The sequence below is a fragment of the Callithrix jacchus genome, chromosome 1 (assembly GCF_049354715.1).
Source record: "Callithrix jacchus isolate 240 chromosome 1, calJac240_pri, whole genome shotgun sequence".
Taxonomy (NCBI): domain Eukaryota; kingdom Metazoa; phylum Chordata; class Mammalia; order Primates; family Cebidae; genus Callithrix; species Callithrix jacchus.
The window spans coordinates 97,360,560-97,375,711 of NC_133502.1; the positions used below are offsets into that span (position 1 = coordinate 97,360,560).

Here is a 15,152-nt window from a genome sequence, read left to right on the forward strand (position 1 = left end):
GGTGTGGGGCTTCCATGCCCTCTCCAGGCATGCCACCTTCCCAGAACCATGATGTGTTTACCAACCCAGAAACTCTGAGCTTTTACACCTTTGTTCAGGGTTTTTATGGGGTTCCATTACATAAGCATGCTTGCTGAAATATAAGGCTATTTTTGATAAAACCAGTTTCCAGCTCCTCTCTCCCCAGAGTTGAGGAGTGTGACTGAAGTTCCAACTGTCTAATCATGCCTTGATCTTTCTAGTGACCACCAGTCTGTATCCTGAAGCTCTCAAGGGGCTCACCAAAAGTCATATCATTAAAACAAAAGACATTTCTTTACCTTAGAAATTCCAAGGGATTTAGCAGCTGTGTGCCAGGAACCTGGGACAAAGATCAAATATATATTACAAAAGGGCTGTTTTTTTTTTTTTTTCATTTTATCTTCAGCATCCATTAGATTGTGTGGGATATAATAAGTGTATTTAATATTTGTTGAATGAATGAATGTAGCTGGCCTTGATACTTACTCTCATGAATGTTAAATGCTGTATCTATGGAGATTTGAAGGAAAGGGTTTTAACTCAAGATTTCTGAACCTTTATTAGTTGTCACTAAGGTGACATATTCTTAGGTATGTTTGGGTACGGAAGTATATTATCCAGGTACGCCCTTCCTGAAGTAATTATGTGAAATATTATATGATGATGTCAAGAATGTAGACATGACCTAAGAGTTTTTATATGAAACATTATAATCTGTTAACTATGTAGTAATAAATTGTCATTATAGTATTATTAAATATATCAAGTAATTATTGGCAAAAGGTACATAATACAATTATTATAAAGTGGATATTTACATAAATAAGCTAAAATTTATATCAATAGATTTCCTAATATTATACTGTTCTGGAATTTCTAAAATGAAAATTATACAAATAGTCCAAATATATATTCTTCAAATGTAAAAGTAACATCTGGAACAGAGATCTTTAAACAGGAGCCCATTGAACCATAGAAATACATGGGTGGCCTTTGGAGACTATGGATACTTTGAAAATTGATGTAAATTTATAGGGATCCATCATGCTGTGTAAAAGTGAGGAAATTTCAAAGATGCATCCCCAGAGCACTACATGCTAAGCAAGGACAAGCAAATCAGTTTCATTAATAAGTCTCAATGGATGAAATACTCCCATTAAAGGAAAGAGACTCCCAGATTGGGTTAAAAAACAAAATCCAACTAGCTGGTACATATGAAGTCTCTTAAGATAGCAGGGTAGAAAGCTTCAAAGTAAACAGATTAGCAAATATGTGTCATTCGCTAGCCCTAAAGAGGTGAGAAGGAAAGTATTATCATGATATAAAACAAAAGTACAGAATAAAAATTGTTAAAACAAGGCAGTGAAGATTATTTTATGCAAGCTACATGTGCAAATACTAAATGTAAATACAACCATAATCATTTGAATAGCAGAGAGACATTGATAGAAACATTGTTGGTGGTTGATTTTAATATGCCTCTACATTCTTGGCAAAGTAAATAGAGGTGGTTAAATCAATCTAAAAAGCTGTTAAAGATAACTCCTGTGAATACATTTGAATACACAATTGACCCTAAAACAACTTGGGAATTAGCAGTGTCGACTTTGTGCAGTTGAAAATTTGCATAGAACTTTTGACCCCTCCAAAACTTAACTGCTAGTAACCTGGTGAGCCAAAACCTTACTGATAACATAAATAGTGCATATTTTGTATGTTACATGTATTATATTCTGTACAATAAAGTAAGCTAGACAAAATAATATGTTATTTAAAAAGTCATAAGGAAAAACATATTTACTATGCATTAAGTGAAAGTGGTTTTCATAAAGGTTTACATTCTTGTCTACACATTGATTAGATTGAGGAGGATAAGGAAGAGAAGGGGTTGGTTTTGCTATCTGAGGAGTGACAGAGGCAGAAGAAAATCTGTGTATTAATGGACCTGCACAGTTCAAACTTACATTGTTCAAGGGTCACTGTGTGATTGAAATGGACAATATTTTAGGAAAATATGATTACTAATGATGACTTAAATAGTAAAAAACTTAAAATTGAAAAAATCAAGTTTATTTAGTGAAGACACCAAATGCTGATGACTTCAGAGATTAGTTTTCCCAAACTTTCAAGAAGTTTTCCTACGCTTCATTTTCCAGAGCATAGAAAAGAAGTTTTCCTGTGCTTTATTATCCAGAGCATTAGACTAGTCTAACTAGTCTAATGACTCATTCCTTCTAACGACTAATTCACATAGTTGTAGTATAATTTAGCTAACTATTTTCCTACTGATAGACATTTAAGTTGTTTCCTGTATTTCTGTTTTTACTATAAGTAAGCCAAGGACATTTTGAAAGTCAGAATTTTGATTTATATTCCCTGGTTTTAATTTGATTGGCTATAATAATTAATATTGTTAATTATTGGTACTGGTATAATGAATGGATCTTTGAAATAGCAGAGAAGGTCTCAGACATGCTAAGCTATCTTACATTTCAGATCTGCAGTATAAATCCAAAGGAAAACATCATCTTAAGGAAAATATTTGAAAGGTTTGACTAAAAATTAAAAACATGTTTTCTCTCTGATGCTGAACTGCATTTTCTCCTCTCCCTATCCAAGCAGTCATTTTTCCTATTTGCAATAGGCTTTTCTTAGTTCAATCCCTTTCTTTTTTCCTAGGAGTTATTTTTTTCCTTCTCTTCTTCCAAATGTCAGTTCTTTGCTTGTTTAACCATGACCAACTGCTGTGTGAATAATAGGCCCAACTTACCATGTGAAATATGAGTGCTTATTTTTTGCTATCTGTTTGTAAGAATTTGAGGTGATTTGCTTTTAAATTTGTATTTGTATTAGTTAGGGTGGACTAAGCTGCTGTTACAAAGAGACCCAGTAGCACAGGCCCTCAAGCAACAGCAGTAATAACCATTTGTGTAACACATACTCTTTGCCTGGCACTTTACTTATATTAACTCCTCTAATGCTCACAAAAACACTGTGAGTAGTTATCTCCATTTTATAGACAAAGAAATGAAGATACAAAGGATTTATGTAACTTGCTCAAAATCAAACAGCTAGTAAGTTAGGGAGCTAGGATTTGAATTCAGGTATTCTGTCTCTAGAACCCTGTGCTGTCCTGCTACAAGATAGAATTTTTTTCTCTCACATAGCCATTCAGAAGATTGACAGTTGGTCTTAGGCAGTAGACCTCTACTGGGATCATCAAAGGAAATAGGTTGTTTTTATTGTGTTTTTAACCATCTCCTATGGTTTCCTCATGTGGAAGATGAGAATGGAAAAAAATGGAGAGTATAATTTTCTTTTTAAAGAATGCGACCTAGAATTTGTATTCATCACTTTGCCTTATTTACCATTGGCCCAAAATATGGTTATGACTACTGCAAGGGAGTCTGGAATCTCCATAGCTAAAACTCAGGGTCTCAATTACTAAAAGGAAGGGGAGGAGAACAAATACTAAGGGGGACAGTTAATAATCACTGCAGTAAGTCACATTGGAAATGGAGGTCAAAAAGAGTTTGGAAAAATAGCTTTTAAAAATATTTTCTGCTTTGTTTAAAAGCATTATTTATATGAGAATTCTCCAAGTACTCTTTGACTCTTCATCCATTGTCTCTCCTATATCCACTGTCCCATGTCTTTTTACATTCTGCTCCCTGAGATACCCTTTTTTCATTCCTATTTCTGCTATAATGGTCTAGACACATTTGTTTTTTTTTTTCTCCTATTGGTTGGTCGCTTTCCATCCATGTGCTCTCTCTCTCACCTCTTAACATTGAATTAGGCCATTCACCTCTTGGAAATCCTTACTGCTTATCCTCTTCATGTTGAAAGTCAGAACTACTTGGCCTACTGTATTACATACTTCATCTTTTAATTCTTTATTTTCCTTTCAGTACTTTTATAAGCATCCTCTTCATCCTAGTCATACTTTTTGTTATTTTCTAAAGATACCATTTCGCTTCCTCATTTTAGTATTATTTCCTCTTCTTAAAAGCCACACTCACCCACCATTACATTCACATAGAAATCTGTTTTACTTTCTACAAGATACTGTTTAAATATCACCTGTTCTGTGAAGTGGTCAGCATCAATCCCTTGGCTCCAAGAAGTTTGCAATTAGTTACTACATTACTCATTTTCCCATAGCATTTTGGAGTTTATGCCTTCATTAGTGTTTCTCTTTGGTATTTTAATTACATATTTACTCCTTTCTGCTCTTTAACCTCATGAGCTACCTGAAGGAAGAGACTATATTTACACCAAGCTTGTCCAACATGCTGCTCATGGGCCACATATGACCTAGGGTGGCTTTGAATGTGGCCCAACACAGATTCATAAACTTTCTTTTTTTTTTTTTTGAGACGGAGTTTCACTCTGGTTACCCAGGCTGGAGTGCATTGGTACTATCTTGGCTCACCGCAACCTCCGCCTCCTGGGTTCAGGCAATTCTCCTGCCTCAGCCTCCTGAGTAGCTGGGATTACAGGCACGCGCCACTGTGCCCAGCTAATTTTTTGTATTTTTAGTAGAGATGGGGTTTCACCATGTTGACCAGGGTGGTCTTGATCTCTTGACCTCGTGATCCACCCCCCTCGGCCTCCCAAAGTGCTGGGATAACAGGCGTGAGCCACCGCGATTCATAAACTTTCTAAAACAATGAGATTGTGTGTGTGTGTGTTTAAAGCTCACCAACTATTGTTGGTATTAGTGTATTTTATGTGTGGCCCAAGACAATTATTTCTCTTCCAGTGTGGCCCAGGGAAACCAAAAGATTGACAACCCTGATTTATACACTTTTTGAAAAAATTCCGAGCACATAGCACAGTATGTGGCACATGACCGTTAATGAAACATATAGGTACAGGGGGTCAATTATAAAGGGATGAAGTGAGTCATCAAAATTTATAATAACTAGAAAACAGGATGTTTCATTCAGTCTGTTGCAGTGTAAGACATTTTTCATTTTTAAAAACTGATAACAGTAAAAAAAATTCATCTTTACAGTGCTTTCCAGAGTTTAAAGCACTTTCTCATGTTATCTCATGGGTTTGTCAACAGCTGGGACAGCCTTAGAGACATTTTAAATAAGAAATCTCATTTACTTTTTCTTTGGTGATTGATATACTTTATATAAGTCACATTCTACCGTTGGCTATGCATGTTGTAGAATGCTTACCTTTGACCTACTTATAGCACATTTTGTGTCATAGTGGATGACGTAGTAGATGAAAGTGATGACAACGATGATATTGATGTAGAAGCTGAAAATGAAACTGAGAATGAAGATGACCTAGATCAAAATTTTAAGGTTAGTATAAATTTCTGTAATTAGTTAGCTTTATAAATGTTATACTACAGTTGTAAAACAAAAATTGGGTAAATAAATATATATGTAATTGTAGGTTTTACTTTGTCCCCATCTTTTTACCATGGATGACTATGCAATTAAAGGAGTAGATGATGTTGGTTTAAATCCACTGATCTGAAAAGGACCTTAAAGTAACTTATTTTCACTCTCTGACCACAAAGATTTTATCTAACCTTTCTGACTTAGATTTTGAAATCTATGAAATTGATCTGAAACTCTGTTGCAGCAACTTACTTCGAAATGCATTATTATCCTTTGTCAGCAATCTTTTGGGGATACAGAAATATAATGGATTCATTTTTGTGAGAATTAGTGTTTGCATAATGATTCTTAGGTTTCAGTTAATTGGACTTCCGGAAGTGCAAAAAGTGTCATTGAGAAAATATGAAATTATTGTCATATTACATAAGATGTTAAATAAAGGAGGCAGGTAAGTTTTCAGAGTTTCATTGTACCTCTAGAAGCCTAGAAAGTCTATATTTTGCTTTATTTATTGATAGAGAGGACCACTTTAGCATCTGTAGAAAAATGTTGTCTTTTGTTAGCTGTTAGCTTATTTCTGTTTTTTTTTGTGGGGAAGGAGGGATTAATTTGACTCTTGCCTGTTAGGACCATTTTTGTCTTGCAAAACTGTATCAAAATTGGGGTACACTGAGTGTTTGACTCACTTTGGAAATATTGTAAGATTTCTGTCTTAATAGATACAGAACCAATTTTATAACCAGCAAACATGATCACCAAAGCTCTGGTGAAACTGTCAAGTTAGCTAATCTGAACTACATCTGTGTCCTGGCATCAGGTATTGCCCTTAATTATCTCATTACTTTAGTCTCCTATACAGATTTCTTTGTCTTATAACATTGACATCTTTGGAAAATGTAGTTGTTAGCTCGCATTATTCTCTAGGATATCAGTGATTGCTCACATTTTCCCTACTTTATCTTAACACAGCATTTACAGTAATAAGAAAAAAATACGTTGTCTTATTGAACACTTAACTGTGCTAGTTGAAACTCTTTACATATATATAGTACCCATTAGATCCTCATAACAACCCTATGAGGTTAAGTTGTATAAGTACATAGAAAACAGAGGAAGGGAGAGATTCTCAGTCTAGTTTAGAAGAGGTGGAGACAGGATTCAGAAAGCAGTCTAGTGGAATGTCCACTGTCTTTACTACTATACTGTACTAAAATATATTTTTTTCTCCAAAAACTGTAGAATTATTGGCTTTTTGAGACTGCTGAGCTTTATTATCTTTTTCTTTGCTACTACTTACTGCCTGCCTCTTATTCTCATTGGCTTTACATTTAGATGTTACTTAAGTTTTCCTTTTTTTATCTGAATCCTACTTCATCCTTCAGGTGAACTGCTACATTGTAGTGGGGATATTATTTATTTGTCTTCTCTGATGGTTATAAATATTTTTCCTGTGATCCCATTTTCTTTGCCCCAGATTTTTTAGTTCAGAGCATTTATAGAAACTGGTAGCTTCTAGAAGATGCATCTCCAGATAGCCACAACTTGTCCATATTATAAGTTTCAGTGTATTCTTTTTTCTGTCCTTAGCTTTAGCAGTGCTTTTAAGAAGGGTAGCAGGTTGTTGTTGTTGTTTTTTTTTTTCCAAATGAGTCTGTAAGTAGTTCTTCACTACTGTTTTTTTCTCAAACCAAAACACAACATTCTCTACTGTCAAGCTTTTAAAGTGTTGTAGTTTTCTTTCCTAATTATGCCTATTTTACAGCTAACGTCTTTTTTTCTTTGCTCCAAATAGGAACAAAGATACGTATCTTGTTCCTCTGAGCCACTGTGTAAGGCTGTATTTTCACAAAATAATATCAAATATTGAACTAGTATGTTTAGACAAAATATCTTTGTAAATTATTTTTTATTTTAGAAACATTCTATTAGATGTTAAACAAGAAAGTTACTACATTATTGGTTCATAAATGTATAAAGAGATTAAATTACATATTCATGTAATAATACAATAATGATATGGTAGTTAATATGAAAATATTTAAATAAAATCAATCTCTATTACTCATGGCAATGAGGAAAATCTTTTTCATTGGCCATGTAAATAATAGCTACATTCCTGAATATAAAATAATAAGAAATACATAGTATATTTTTCCTTTTAAACTAGTAGTTAATATGTGTTGTAAGATACATGTATATAAAGTTTTTTAAGGATGGAAACATAGTAAAATAAACTTGTAGATTAGGCTGAAAAGTAGCTTACTCAAAGTAAATACAAAATTAAAAATTAGTACCAATTGAAAATTAATAAATGGTATTATTATCTCTCTTTGGCCATAAAGAAGGTAATAATGAGTTTGTGTGAGACCAGAGTCATTCAGGATCCTAGAAAATAGCTTGAATAGTAGATAAGCTGGCATTTGCCCTCATATCATGGGATTCATTAGCTTTTCTCTAAAGAGCATATAGAACACATTGATCCGGATACATATCTTGTTTCTCTGAGGACATATTTTCCTTTGAATCCACCCTCTTTTTTCCTAGAGGGACATGGAAATCATTTCTGACTCTTGTTCCACTCCTAACCTCTCCCTACCCCACACCCCCCACTGAAAACAGAGTGAATGGTAACACTGAGTTTTTCTAAATTTCCCTTCCGCACTCTAAGAGTGTTTGATCGTTGTTAATATGTATTGGGGCACTACGTCATGCTGGCTGACAGTGTGGTGCTTCAGAATCACTCTAACTGATTTTTATCCTGGCTCCTATCTTTGCAAGATGTATAATTTTCAGCAAATGACTTAACCTCTCTGTACTTCATTTTCTTTTTCAGTTAAATGGGGGTAATTTCATAGTGTTCTTATGCAGAATAAATTAGATAATGTATGTAAAATGCTTAGCATAGTTCTTCATTTATTTTCAGTGCTTAATAAATGTTAGCTGTTTTATTATCACCATCATCATATGGTTTTCAATTTAGTCTTCTTAAGTTTTACTGCCCTTTGATATGAACTGCCATTTAAAATGATGGAAATTAGGGGGAATGAGGAGAACATACTGGAGTCTTGATCTTTACACAAGTTTTTCTGTTTTGAGTAGCCCAAATACTCTGTTATATTAGAGTAACCATGACAAAAACAAAAGTACCCAACAATACATCAACCCCAAAACAGCAAGCAAATCTGAATTTAAGATAAAGTTAATGCAGCATTTATTCAGTAATTATTCAATTACATTTAATTAATAACTTGGAACATTTTAAATCTAAAATGTATTCTGTAATATTTTAAAAGTTTGTTTTAACTGGTAACCTGCTCTTTTTATCATTTCAGAATGATGATATTGAAACAGATATTAACAAACTAAAACCCCAGCAAGAACTGGGACGAACAATAGAGGATCTAAAAATGTATGAACACCTTTTCCCTGAGCTTGTTGATGATTTTCAGGTATAAATATAGAAAATTCAGCATCTTAACGGATTTTAATAAACAGTTATTTTTTTCTCCCTTAGGCCGATAATTACTGTTTTTATTTTCTTTCCATTTCTAAAATGTGAAACTACCCTTGCTTTTCTGAATGACATTGAATAATTATGTCAACATCATGAGCTGCAGTTAAGTAATTGTAAAATGAAGGGAGATGGACTAGCTCTTAAATTTTTTGTCCCTTTAGTTTTTTCCCATCACTTTAATGGACATAGTTTTTATTGAGCCTGGATTACACAACAAGTCAGGTTGATCAAATTGTTGGCAATTAGCTGGCTTTTATGATGGCTCCTTTGATAAGTCTGTGAAATCGCTCAGTATCTTAAAGTGTCAAACAAAGAGTTTGAACTAGATAATCTCAAAGATTTGTTTAGCCCTTCCTTTGTTCCCTAAATTTAGTATACTTAATTTCTAGCTGCTTAAAGAAAAATACTTTGTTGTGAAGTTACAGGTGAGACATAAGAAATATTTGGCAGCAGGTGCGATGGCTCATGCCTATAATCCCAGCACTTTGGGAGGCCAAAGTGGGTAGCTTACTTGAGGTCAGGAGTTCGAGACCAACCTGACCAACTTGGTGAAACCCTATTTATACTAAAAATAAGAAAATTAGCTGGGCCTGATGACACACATCTGTAGTTACAGTTACTCAGAGGCTGAGGCAGCAGAATTGCTTGAACCTGGGAGCCTGGGTGATAGAGCAGACTCCATCTAAAAAGAAAAAAAAGAAATGTTTATCACCTAGAGTTTACATTTCATAATTCTAATCATTCAGGTTTCAGCTTGGGAACTTAGGAGTCTTAGATGCTGTAAAGATGCAGCAACCATCCACCTTATGCAGCCCTCCCCACCACCCCCTGCTCTGATGTCTTGCTATTCCCCCTAAATTTGCGGTGCGTTGGAAGGTACTTTGAAATCAGGGGTAATGGAAGGCAGGAATGAAGGAGAAGGTATTTTTCAAAAGAAAAAAAAAAGAAGAAGGTGGGAAGAGACATTTGGGAAAGGGTACAGGTTGATAATCTTCCATTCAACTTATAAGTTATCCATGAGCTCTTTTAACACATTTGTGCCTAGCTAAGAACGACTTGAAACTACCAGCAATAACAAATACTGCTAAATCAAGGCAGAAGAATACTGTGGAAGGGGTTTGAGGAGGAAATCAATTATTGTGTGAAGAAATCACCTATTTCTTCTGTACATTCTACTTTTTATGTATGTATGAGAAATATATGCAGTAGGTGCCCCTTATCCATGGGAGATAGGTTCCAAGATCCCCAGTCGATACCTGAAACCAAACCATTTATATACCATGTTTTTTTGAACTGATAACAGATTGCTGCTAAGTCAATGATAGGTCGGTAGCATAGATAGTATGGATATGTTGGACAAAGGGTGATTGATGTCCTGGGTGGGATGGGCCATGATGCTATGAAATTATATCATGCTACTTGGAATGGAGCACTCTTTAAAACTTATGAATTGTTTATTTCTGTGCTTTTCCATTTAATACTTCAGACTGTGATTAACCTCTAGTAACAAACCATGGAAATCAAAACCTTGGTTAAGTGGGCACTACTGTCATGTGATTACAAATTGTAGTTTTGATTTGGGAATAGGAAAAAGTAACCTAATATGGGTGTCAAGTCCAGGACTTTGATTCTCATTCTTTCACAAGCGAGTTTTTTTTCTTTTAGATTGTGATGAGTTGTTCTTGCATCCTATGTTTATATTTTCTGTTTTCTAATCATAGTCGATCACCCAGAATAGGCTAACCTTGATGATTTCCTATATGACACTTTATGAACAGCTGGCGAACTTGTCCATTAGTTTGGCTGCTCCTAGAGTAGTTTCCTGCTTTTGGTCTGACTAGGTGGGGCCAGGGTCAGATTGTAAAGATAAAGACAGGTCTGAGTGTTAGCGCTTCTCACTAAGTTACTCCTTTTTATTTTCTTTAAGTGAAAGATGCTACTTCAGATATTTCAAGTAGCACACATTTATTAATGCATTGTTTATTCTGCTGTGAAGCTTTATATAGAGTAGCTCTATTTCTATAGCCTATGTAATGGGAAATAACATATTGTCTTATTTACATAACCAAAAAAATATTTCTCAGGTAGTTGTTTTGCCACTTGATTATCTTTGTCATTTTTAAGTTTCAAAGGAATGCATTATTTGATACTTCAGGCTCAGTTTTTTGAAGTGTGTATTTAAATTATAGGCAGCAGTATATAAGTGACATGCTTTCAAGGATTAAGAAGATTGGTTGGTTCCAGATAGGATGTGTTAAAAAGAATTTTCTTCAGCCCATCTTTGTATCAATTTCTTGTAGATCATAGGATAATAAACATAAATGAAGTTAATTTCAATTATGACTTTTCCCACTTTCGTTTGTATATTATTTTTAGCATCAACCATTAATGTTTGATTACTTTATGTGTTTGTTTCAAACTTAAACACCACCCACTTTGTTTCCAGATATGTTAAGGCCACTGTTTCCATATTTGTTAAGGCCACTATTCAGTAGCCAGATGGAAGGAAAATGAATGCCTTTCAAAGACAATGTGTGGTATTATTAAAGTAATTAAGAACATCCTTTGTGAAGTGACTTTAGCATGCTTTTAAAGCTATCTTTATTTATTTGTAGTGACAATTACAGTTTTATTTTCTCTTGTTTCTTGATGGCCGAATATTGGAAGTGTCAAAAATCTGCATTTTCATAGTTCTTGTATTCAGAGGTCTGTGGTAGCATGGTGACATTTACCATGTGGACTTTTGTTATATTTTGTTTTTCTTTCTTGTTTCCCTCTTGTTAAATTTGATTTTAAATTTTGGTCCGAGTTATTCATGGAAAAAGTTTAAAGAGTCAAATAGTTTTATATAGATAGTCCCTTCCCACAGCTAAATCCTGGAATTACTTTTTATATGTTTTTGAAGTTAATCCTGATATTTCTAAATAATATGTTTAAAGTGCTGTGTCTTTACTTTTGCTTCTTTTATTCTTTTTTCTTTTTTTGCATTGTCATCTTAAGGTAGACATCCAGTAATTTTCAGCCTTTTTCTTTTTGTGGTTGCGTGCGTGTGTGTGTGTATGCATGCATAGATAGGGTATAAATTTCCCTGTAATTACTGTTTTTGCTGCATCTTATAAGCAATAATTTTGATGTTTAATATTTTCATTATCTTTACTCTTAAACCTACGTTTTTTTCTTTGATTCATTGGTTTTTACAAAAAGATAATTTTAAAAATTATCCTTTTTCTTGCTTTCATTTGGATTATCTTTCTCTGATTCCACTCTTTCCATATTACTAGTTTGAAAATTGTATATACAGTCTTTTTATTTTTATCAACTTTTTTGAGGTGTAATTTACATAAACTGTATTCATTTAAAGTATTAGAGTATTGACAAATACGCAAACATTCTAGTTACTCTGGATTTTCTAACATATTTGTCAAAGTCTAAAGTAAATCAGGACCTTCCTTTCCTCTTTCCCTCAGTGACAAATGGAAACTTAAGTACTTTAACTAACCTGTGCTCAGCCTAACAGTAGTTCTTTCCTTATTGGTTGGTAGTATTTTATTGTGTGAATATGCCATAATTTATTTGTTGATGAGTGTTGGAATGTCTGAAGTTTTAGACTTCACTGGACTTTAATATGAGTAAAGTTGATAACATTTTGTGCACAAAGCTTTTTGGGGAAGCTGGATATTGTGGCTCACACCTGTAATCCCAGCACTTTGGAAAGCTGAGGCGGGTGGATCACCTGAGTCAGGAGTTCAAGTCCATTCTGGACAACATGGTGAAACCCTGTGTCTACTAAAAATACAAAAAATTAGCTGGGCATGGTGGCAAGGACCTGTAATACCAGCTAATCAGGAGGCTGAGGCAGGAGAATCGCTTGAATCAGGGAGTTGGAGGTTGCAGTGAGTCGAGATCATGCCACTGCACTCCAGCCTGGTGACAGAGCAAGACCCTGTCTCAAAAAAATAAAAAATAAAAAATCAACTGGGTATTTAATTTTGTTTTATTTTGGATTTTTAGAAAGCTTACAAAATGTGTAATCAGCCTTTAATTTTTTTGTTTTCTATATTTTATTTCTTTGAACATATTAAATATGGCCATTTCTTGGTCTGACATTCTTGTAGGTCTTTTTCAATATCTAGTGTTTCCTTTGGTTCTTTTTCCTTCTACCTTGTTGAGTTGTATGTTTAGGTTTCGTTTCTTCTTTATAATTTTGTGTGTGGAAATTGTGTGGAAACTCCAGAAGTTGTTGCCTTTGAGAGTCACCATTATGGATTGAATTTCTCCTTAAGGGCATTTGGCTCACCAATATGATATGAATTCAGGCTACAAATCCATGTGATTTGATGGCTGGCTTTAGTACCAATTTGTGAGCAGTGATACTTTTCACCATTTTAGAGCTAAGGTTTAAAGTTTAAGACAGTTGACTTTTCTTTTTATGTTTTTTTTTTTTTCTTTTGATTTTTGTGGTGGGAGTATTTCTAGGACATATATATTGAAGATGTAGTTCTGGAGTTTCATCTTTTTGAGAGAAAAATCAGTTCAGGGTTTTTCTCCTGGCCTTCATAGTCTTTGAGATGGAAAAATCTGTACCCAAGGTCACCTGGTTTAGCAAATGTGTTCAAAGTGAAAGCTAGCGACATTCTTTAGCTTATCACGTAGGAATCCCTTCTTCATTTGATACTTTGCCTTTATCCTTGCTTTCTTATCCACTTAATGACATACCTGAAATATTTTAATATATGTAACAATTGTAAATGGTTCTGTGGGGTGGATACTTAGCCTACCATGTTTCCTACGAAATGTGGTTTTTTTTTTTTTCTTTAAGACAGAGTCTGGTTCTGTCACCCAGGCTGGAGTGCAGTGGTATGAATCTTGGCTCACTGCAACCTCCTCCCAGGTTCAAGCTATTTTTCTGCCTCAGCCTCCCAAGTAGCTGCGATTACAGGCATCAGCCACCATGCCTGGCTAATTTTTTTGGTATTTTTAGTAGAGATGGGGTTTCACCATGTTGGCCAGGCTGGTATTGATCTTCTGTCTTGTGATCCACTGGTCTTAGCCTTCCAGAGTGCTGGGATTACAGGCAAGGGCCACTGCACCTGACCCAAAACTTTTTTTTTTTTAAATATTTAATTCAGTCTTCTTTTTATTGTACTTTAGGTTCTGGGGTACATGTGCAGATCATGCAGAGTTGTGGCACAGGTACATACATGGCAGTGTGGTTTGCTGCCTCCATTCCCCCATCACCTATAGCTGGCATTACTCCCCATGTTATCCATCCCCAACCTTCCCACCCCCAACTGTTCCTCCCCTTGACCCCCAACAGACCCCAGTGTGTGATGCTCCCCTCCCTGTGTCCATGTGTTCTCATTGTTCCACACCCACCTATGAGTGAGAAAATGCAGCATTTAATTTTCTGTTCTTGAGTCAGTTTGCTGAGAATGACAGTTTCTAGATTCATCCATGTGTCTACAAAGGACATGAACTCGTTTTTTTATGGCTGCATAGTATTCCATGGTGTATATGTGCCACATTTTCCTTGTCCAGTCGATCATTGATGGGCATTTGGGTTGGTTCCAGGTCCTTACTATTGTAAACAGTGCTGCAATGAACGTACATGTGCATGTGTCTTTATAATAGAACGATTTATAATCCTTTAGGTATATACCCAGTAATGGGATTGCTGGGTCAAATGGAATTTCTATTTCTAGGTCCTTGAGGAATTGCCGTACTGTCTTCCACAATGGTTGAACTAACTTACACTCCTACCAACAATGTAAAAGTGTTCCTATTTTTCCACATCCTCTTCAGCATCTGTTGTCTCCAGATTTTTTAATGATCGCCATTCTAACTGGTGTGAGATGGTATCTCAGTGTGGTTTTAATTTGTATTTCTCTAATGACCAGTGATGATGAGCATTTTCTCATCTGTTTCTTGGCCTCATATATGCCTTCTTTTGAAAAGTGTCTGTTCATATCCTTTGCCCACCTTTGCCTTTTTCTCATAAATCTGTTTTAGTTCTTTGTAGATTCTGGATGTTAGCCCTTTGTCAGATGGGTACATGGTAAAATTTTTTCCCATTCTGTTGGTTGCTGGTTCACTCTAAAGATCGTTTCTTTTCTTTCTTTTTTATTTTTAAAGACGAGGTTTTCACCATGTTGGTTGGGCTGGTCTTGAACTCCCAACCTCAGGTGATCCACCCGCCTTGGCCTCCAAAGGGCTTGGATTACAAGGATGAGCCACCACGCCCGGCCATGATT

The 15,152-nt window shown here is 35.0% G+C and overlaps 1 protein-coding gene across 17 annotated transcripts in view; it reads left to right on the plus strand.

Annotated features, from left to right (window-relative positions):
* The window catches only part of AGTPBP1 (ATP/GTP binding carboxypeptidase 1), a 185,195-nt gene that overhangs the window by 83,788 nt on the left and 86,255 nt on the right, over positions 1–15,152 (plus strand). For all 17 annotated transcript variants that reach the window (XR_004744018.3, XR_013533181.1, XM_078367459.1 and 14 more), the window contains 2 exons: positions 5,248–5,345; positions 8,720–8,836. Coding sequence is in view for 15 of the 17 variants with exons in the window: in XM_078367459.1 (XP_078223585.1) it covers positions 5,248–5,345; positions 8,720–8,836 (215 nt within the window). In the remaining 2 variants the exon portion in view is untranslated. The remainder of the gene's footprint in view (positions 1–5,247; positions 5,346–8,719; positions 8,837–15,152) is intronic.